General features: G+C 40.1%; 1 protein-coding gene across 1 annotated transcript; it reads left to right on the forward strand.

Annotated features, from left to right (window-relative positions):
• The first annotated feature begins 1,051 nt into the window (after positions 1–1,051).
• Positions 1,052–3,218, forward strand: LOC129251486 (putative nuclease HARBI1). The gene is made up of 4 exons (XM_054890821.1): positions 1,052–1,122; positions 2,626–2,809; positions 2,863–3,007; positions 3,127–3,218. The coding sequence occupies exons 1-4, from the start codon at positions 1,052–1,054 to the stop codon at positions 3,216–3,218; spliced, it is 492 nt and encodes a 163-aa protein (XP_054746796.1).
• Positions 3,219–7,799: the final 4,581 nt, after the last annotated feature.

Raw genomic sequence — 7,799 nt, forward strand, 5'->3', positions numbered from 1 at the left:
ATCTTCTTCTTCTATCTTCTTCTATAGTATTATCTATAGTATTATTTTAAAACATGGCTCTTATTCTGACTAAACTACAACACGTACAGATATGAAATATATATCAAAAGAAAGGTTTTGATGAGCATATTTCCGGAAAATTATAAAAATTAAAATTGGTTAATTTGTTCATGAAATATTTGCGTGTAAAGTTATCAAAATTTTCATATTGATAACAGCGATGTCTATGCAAAGCGGGATGACACACAAACGCACATATATGAGTACGTTTGCTTTGTTTAGCTCCCTTTCTAATGAGCACAGCATTGTATACATTTGTGTTCTCAATAATTGTTTTGTTTTGTTCTCTTTACTAATAAATATGTATTCATGAACATAGTCCCAACGGGTGCTGCGAATTTTTTTCAAAATTTTGTTGTGATGGCAATAATTGATATGAATTGACAATTGACTTGAAATTTGTCAATTCACTTAAAACAACGGTAACAGTGCAAATTAGAAAGAGGTTTGGACAGACGCAAAATAGAATTTATTTTAAGAAAAAAGTACATCCATATTTAATTTTAAAATATGCCTAGAGGACGACCAAGAATAGTTCGTAGAAGAGTTCCTACTTTAAAAATTGGGTTGATCGAATGGCCTACTGTAAAGCCAGTCGTGGCAGTCATTTGAACGATATTATATTTCATTCATAAATGACAATGTTCAATATTCAAAATAAAAAAAAAAAGTTTAAAAAAATATTGATTTTTTTTTTTATAGCCGATTCAAAAAGCAAATTTTACATGACCTACCCTATATATAGCGATCTACTGGATAGTTTATAAAGCTACATTCTTTCAATGCTTGCTCAAACACCTGAAACCAGCACCTAGCTGCCTGTTTAAGTCCGTAAATTGCCTTATCTAACTTAGAAATATTTTCTGCATCGCATGGTACGCCTTGAGGTGGTTGCATATAGTATATCTCCTAATTTAAAATAGCATTAAGGAATGCTGTTTTAATATCCATTTGATGAACTTTTATATTATATTGAGCTGCTAATGCTAGAATGGATCTAAAACTTGCAATTATAGCAACAGGAGCGCAAACGTCTCATCATAATCAATTTGGTACTTTTGAGTAAATCCTCTTGCAACTAGTCTAGCTTTATATTTAATTGGAATTCCTAGTTCATTAAAATACCCATCTAGTGTTAACGATATTCTTATTTACTGGCTTCTTAGTAATTGTCCAGGTGTTATTAATTTCATGAGCTTCCAATTCTGTCTTTATTGCTTCCTCCCAAGCAGGTTTATCATTTCTGAGTTTTATTTCCTCAAATGAACTTGGAAATTCATAAAAAATTATGTGAGCATATAATACCTTTCACTTTTTCTAGTTGCTACTTTTGGATCAGTTTTCTTCTGAAAACAATTTTCTGATTGTTCAGCTCAATCCATACTCTCATTCTGGATACATATTTCCTTACTCTTATTCAGGAGATAACTGATCTCTGTTTTCTCTTTCTACTTTCATTAGAAAAATTAAGCTGATCACTTTCCTTACTTTCATTCAGGAATTCTGGCTTATCACCTTTCGTATCATTTCGGAAATAAGGCTGATCACATTCTTTACTTTTGTTCTGCACTTCTGATATATCACCTTCCGTACTATCATTCCGGAAATTAGTCTGATCACATTCCTTACCTTCGTTCAGAAATTTCTCATTTTTACTTTCCTTACTCTCATTTAGGACTTCTGGTTTATAACCTTTAACTGCTCTAGAATAAATCATATTTGTCTCATCAACAATAACATCTCTAGCAACAATAATTTTTTCTTTAATCACATCCCACAATTTATAGCCATTGGGCTTATACCCAATAATAATGGTTTTATATGATTTTTCATCGAATTTACTCGTTTTAATCTTATTGTGAACATATAACACAGCCCAATCCTAAATATTCTCGCGGAATTTCTCCTTTCCGCATTTTTAATTCCCCTAAGAAAAATTCCTCCAATTTTAAACCCTTAGGGAAAGGGATTTTTGGCGAGTAGGATTTTTTCTCACTTGTGTTTTTCGAAATCAGCTGTTTTGCTTATTGTTGTCAATTTTGCAATGCGTTTAAAATGTGAATATTGTTTATTTTTGCGAAATATAAATTGCATTTAAATAGGAAACTGAAAAATGAATAGCTTAGCATTAAATATGTTAGTGAGTGAAATAAATGAAGGGGAAAGGGAGCAATTAAACGGGCCACGAGTGGCGAGGAGGAAACTCCGGGACTTAATGAGCCCCTTGGAGATGCCTCAATCTTTGTAACGAGTGAAGAAAAGTGTGTTAAAATAACCAAATATTCAACTTTTTTTAATTGTTTAAACAGATTTCAGAAGTTTTTCAGGTTGAATAAACCAGCGTTTGAGTACTTGCTAAAAGTGGTGACGACTCATACACGACCAGCTAGGAAGCAGTTTGCTGTTACTCCAGTAGTAAAGTTAAGTGCATGTTTGGTTTTTCTTTGCGGAAGGCGGTTACCAGACGGATGTGGGAAAAGACCACGACGTGGGGCTAGCGCAGTCCAGTTTCTGCAAAGCACTTGTGGACGTCCTCTTTATATTTGAACAATATCTATGTCCAAGGTGGATACAGTTTCCAGTGACAGCCGAAGAAAAAAGTAAAATTGCGACTGCTTTTTACATTAATCATAAAATTCCACCTGTTGTCGTTTGCGTTGATGGAACGCACGTTAAGATAATTGCGCCATCCGAAAATAGTCATCTATACTACAACAGAAAGGGTTATTACAGCTTAAATGTTATGCTGGTAAGTTATTAAATCCTTTCTGAAGTACATTTAATGATTCTTTACAATAATAGGTATGTGACCATGAATTAAAAATACGCTACGTCGACGCTTCTCATCCGGGTGATAGTCATGATTCGCTAATTTGGAACGTTAGCGAATTACGTTCACATTATGAGACACAATTTTCAAACCACGAAAGAACTTTCTGGTTGTTAGGTAAAATTTTACATTTGTAAAAATTGTTCATTTATTAAATTTTATTTTATAAATTTATATACTCACATATTTATAAATATATCTTAACCGAGAAAATCTATTTCCAATTATTTATTAAGGTGATGCTGGATATCCGTTAGAACCATGGCTTATTACTCCTTATCGGACGTCGAACCAAGCAGAAATTAAGTTCAACGAAATGCTTTCATAATTGAAAGAACTAATGGTGTTTTAAAGAACCGATGGAGGTGCATTCTTGGTGGACGAGAACTACACTACGCTCCAGAGAAACCAGCACAAATTGTAAATGTTACTTGTTGCTTGCATAACATCTGCATTCATTTCAGAGCGAATATACCCGATACACCCGATGCCGAAGCGGAGTTAAACTTTCCTGAAATTCACGACGTCCATCCATAATTCAGTTACATAAAATCTTAGCTTATAAGTCTCATTATTAAATTAATTAATTGTTTTGGCGTTTGCATGTCTCCAGTTCTTGTATTCCAAGCAGTCTTTTATTTTTTCCTTATTTGTATTCAATCTCTTTCCTTCTCATTTGTTCCATTACATAGTTATGCCTTTTATTTTCTTCCAGCTTTTCTCTTTTAATAGCGTTAGCAATTTTGATTTCCTCCAGTTTCTCCTTTTTAACAGCCTCGATTGCCTTCAAATGCGTCTTCTTTAGCTCATATAATTTATCTAGCCTGCATGAAGTTTCCACCTGATCTTTCCAACGCAGAGGAGGCCTTCCTCTTCCTCTGCTACCACCAGCTGGTACCGCATCGAATACTTTCAAAGCCGGAGCGTTTGTATCCATTCGGACGACATGACCCAGCCAACGTAGCCGCTGGATCTTTATTCGCTGCGCTATGTCTATGTCGTCGTAAAGCTCATACAGCTCATCGTTCCATCGTCTGCGATATTCGCTGTTGCCAACGTGCAAAGGTCCAAAAATCTTACGCAGAATCTTTCTCTCGAACACTCCAAGCGTCGCTTCATCGGATGTTGTCATCGTCCAAGCTTCTGCGCCAAACGTTAGGACGGGCATGATGAGAGCCTTGTGGAATGTTAGTTTTGTTCGTCGAGAGAGGACTTTACTGCTCAATTGCCTACTTAGTCCAAAGTAGCTCTTGTTGGCAAGAGAGATTCTACGTTGGATTTCAAGGCTGACATTGTTATCGGTGTTAATGCTGGTTCCTAAATAGACGAAGTCTTTTACAACCTCGAAATTATAACTGTCTACAGTGACGTGGGTGCCGATACGCGAGTGCGCCGACTGTGTGTTTGAAGACAGGAGGTACTTCGTTTTGTCCTCGTTCACCACCAAACCCATTCGCTTTGCCTCTTTATCCAGTTTGGAGAAAGCAGAACTAACAGCGCGGTTGTTAAGGCCGATGGTGTCAATATCATCAGCATACGCCAGCAATTGTACGCTCTTATAAAATATTGTGCCTGAGCAATTAAGTTCTGCGGCTCGTACGATGCTCTCCAACATCAGGTTAAAGAAGTCAGACGACAGCGAGTCACCCTGTCTGAAACCTCGTTTGGTATCAAACGGCTCGGAGAAGTCCTTCCCAATTCTGACGGCGCTGCTGGTGTTGAGCAACGTCATCTTGAATAGCCGTATTAGTTTTGTGGGGATACCGAATTCAGACATCGCGGCATGCAGATAACTCCTCTTCGTATTGTCGAATGCAGCTTTGAAATGGACGAAAAGATGGTGTGTGTCGATTCTCCTTTCGTGGGTCTTTTCCAAGATTTGGCGTATTATAAATACTTGGTCGATGGTAGACTTTCCAGGTCTAAAGCCACACTGATAAGGTCCAATCAGTCTGTTGACGGTGGCTTTAGCCTTTCACACAATACGTTCGCTGGAACCTTATAAGCGATATTTAGAAGACTTATCCCGCGGTAATTGGCACAGATTGCAGAATCCATCTTCTTATGGATTAGGCAGAGCACACTTAAATTCCAATCGGCAGGCATGCTTTCATCCGACCATATTTTGCATAGGAACTGATGCATGCACCTTACCAGCTCCTGGCCGCCATGTTTGAATAGCTCAGCCGGCAGGTTCGAGAATTGTTCCCGCCATAATTTAAGATTGCTCTGGATGTCAGTCACCAGTTCGCCGTCTTTGTTCTTACAGGAAAACGCCCCGGTCTTAAAACCTTCTGTAAGCCGCCGAACTTTCTGATAGAATTTTCGGGCGTTGTTCCTGTTGGCCAGCATCTCAAGCTCCTCGCACTCACGTATTTCGGTCTCTCGTTTCTTCTGTTGGATAATACGTCTCTCTTCCTGTTTCAGCTCTCTGTAGCGATCCAACATGGTTCGCGTTGCCCCCAATCGCGGCGTAGCTCTATAGGCGGTATCCTTTCTTTCTGCGGCAGCATGACATTCCTCGCCGTACCAATTGTTTTTTAGGCCTCGCCGGAATCCGATTTCTTCTTCGGCGACGGTACGTAGGGAACGAGAAATGTTGCTCCATTGCTCGTGCATGCCGGTTTGTTGGGCAGTGCTCTCTGAGAGCAGGAGTGAGAGTCGTGTGGCGAATCTTCTGGCTTTCTGTTGTGATTGCAGCTTTTCCATGTCGAACATTATTTGCGTAGGTAGATGTACGTTTTTTACTGCACAGAGGCGTGTGCGCAGTTTGGCTGCAACAAGGTAATGATCCGAGTCAATGTTGGGTCCTCGGGTCGTACGTACATCTAATACACTAAAAGTGTGTCTTCCATCTTTCACAACATGATCGATCTGGTTTCGTGTTTTTCGATCAGGGGACAGCCAGGTAGCTTGGTGGTCTTTTTTAAGCTGGAATCTGGTGCTGCAGACAACCATGCTTCGGGCCCCGGCGAAGTCGATCAGCCTCTGACCGTTACCGGATGTTTCGTTGTGCAGGCTGAGTTTTCCGACTGTGAGACCAAAAACTCCTTCCTTGCTACCCTGGCGTTGAAATCGCCAAGCACGATTTTTATGTCGTGGCGGGGGCAGTGCTCATACGAACGTTCCAAGTGCTCATAGAAGGAATCTTTGGCCGCATCGTCCTTCTCTTCCGTCGGGGCGTGGGCGCAAATTAGCGATATGTTAAAAAAACGGGCTTTGATGCGGATTGTTGCGAGACGCTCGTCCACCGGAGTGAACGACAGTACTTGGCGACGAAGTCTCTCTCCTACAACAAATCCGACACCGAATTTGCGCTCCTTTACATGGCAGCTGTAGTAGACGTCGCAAGGTCCAACGATTTTCTTTCCTTGCCCCGTCCATCGCATGTCTTGAATGGCAGTGATGTCAGCCTTTACTCTCACGAGGACATCAACCAGTCGGGCAGAGGCACCTTCCCCATTGAGGGACAAATCATTCCAGGTGCATGCCTTCGAATCGTAATCCTTAGTTCGTTCGCAGGGGTCGTCATCAGTATAGGAAATTCTCATCCAAGACTTTGTAAATCTTTTCATTGGGGTGTGCGGTTTTAAGTGGCGGAACGCAAACCCAACGCACAAGCAACTATCCTGGAATGCTTCGCCTGCTCACGTTGTCTCACCCCAGAATGGCTGTGTAAAAGCTACCCAGAGAATACTTGAGCTAATCCCGGAAGTTGTGAGCTGGTTGAACCATATGTAGAAGAATCGCCCGGGCCATCAGTGACTTTCCCACTTGCGTGGACTTCTACATATAGAACCATCCCCCGTATTAGTGGGAGTGTTACCCCTGTTATATACCGATAAGTTAGTATTGATAATGACTCACCTCGGTCGTTTGTTTCAGAGCTTCCCATAAATCATGCCTCGCGTAGGCGTCGCATCCGAGTAGCAGGATTTTGGTTTTGATTTCTTCAAGCACAATTAGCTGTCCTACAGCGTTAATATTCGCATGCATCTAATTACCAACTAATTCTAATCGATTTGTGCTAAACTCAAGCAATTCAGTGTATTGACACTAATTTTTGGTGCAAAATGTGTCTGTGATGATAGGTTATGAAGGCTACCAGTAAGGGCTTTGCAAAGTCCTTCCACTCAATATAAACAGTGGGGCAAAAATGAAAATGCTGAACTGAAAATGGATTAATTTTGATGAAAATTTATTCCTTAGTGTGTTGAATCCTTGATATTTGGGTTTATTTCTTCGTTTTTCATAGCTTTTAAATTTTCCTTGAAATTAAGTCAGAAATACGGATTATTTTTTTCTTGAAACAGTTTAGCAATACCAAATAACGTATACATTTCGGACAACAAAATTTTTGATTTGTGCCCACTCAGAAAGCACGGTTTGCGGCAACCAAGCAAGTGCCGTTACGGGCACATAGAAATGTAACACGATTCAGAAATAACATTTATATGTAACCTATGATACAGTACAGCAAAAAACAGCAACAATCTGGATTCGAAGTAAATTTCTAACTTTACGACTATATTACTATATATATTTCAATACTCAACCACCTCAACTAAAACAACAACGAAATTTCGAAGATGTAAACTTATTTTATGAAGGATGGTTCCATATGTAGAAGTCCACGCAAGTGGGGAAAGTTACTGATCGCCATTCACTTGGGATTGGGCAAGACGATTCTTCTGCATATGGTTCAAGCAGCTCACAACTCCCGGGATTAGCCCAAGTATCGTCTCGGTAGCTTCCGAACACCCGTTGGGAGTGAGCTAACGTGAGAAGGCGAAACATTCCAGGATAGCTGGTCGTGCGCTGGGTTTGGGACCCGCCTCTTAAATCCTATGAGCGCTGCCCCACCACGACATAAAAATCGTGCTTGGCGACTTCAACACCAGGGTGGGCA

This window comes from Anastrepha obliqua, unplaced genomic scaffold, assembly GCF_027943255.1.
Source record: "Anastrepha obliqua isolate idAnaObli1 unplaced genomic scaffold, idAnaObli1_1.0 ptg000023l, whole genome shotgun sequence".
Lineage (NCBI taxonomy): Eukaryota > Metazoa > Arthropoda > Insecta > Diptera > Tephritidae > Anastrepha > Anastrepha obliqua.

Coding starts and splice junctions, on each gene's coding strand:
- LOC129251486 (XM_054890821.1), top strand. CDS start 1,052: ATGGATCTAAAACTTGCAATTATAGCAACAGGAGCGCAAACGTCTCAT. Junction 2,810..2,862: donor ACAGCTTAAATGTTATGCTG/GTAAGTTATTAA, acceptor TTACAATAATAG/GTATGTGACCATGAATTAAA. Junction 3,008..3,126: donor AAGAACTTTCTGGTTGTTAG/GTAAAATTTTAC, acceptor TTATTTATTAAG/GTGATGCTGGATATCCGTTA.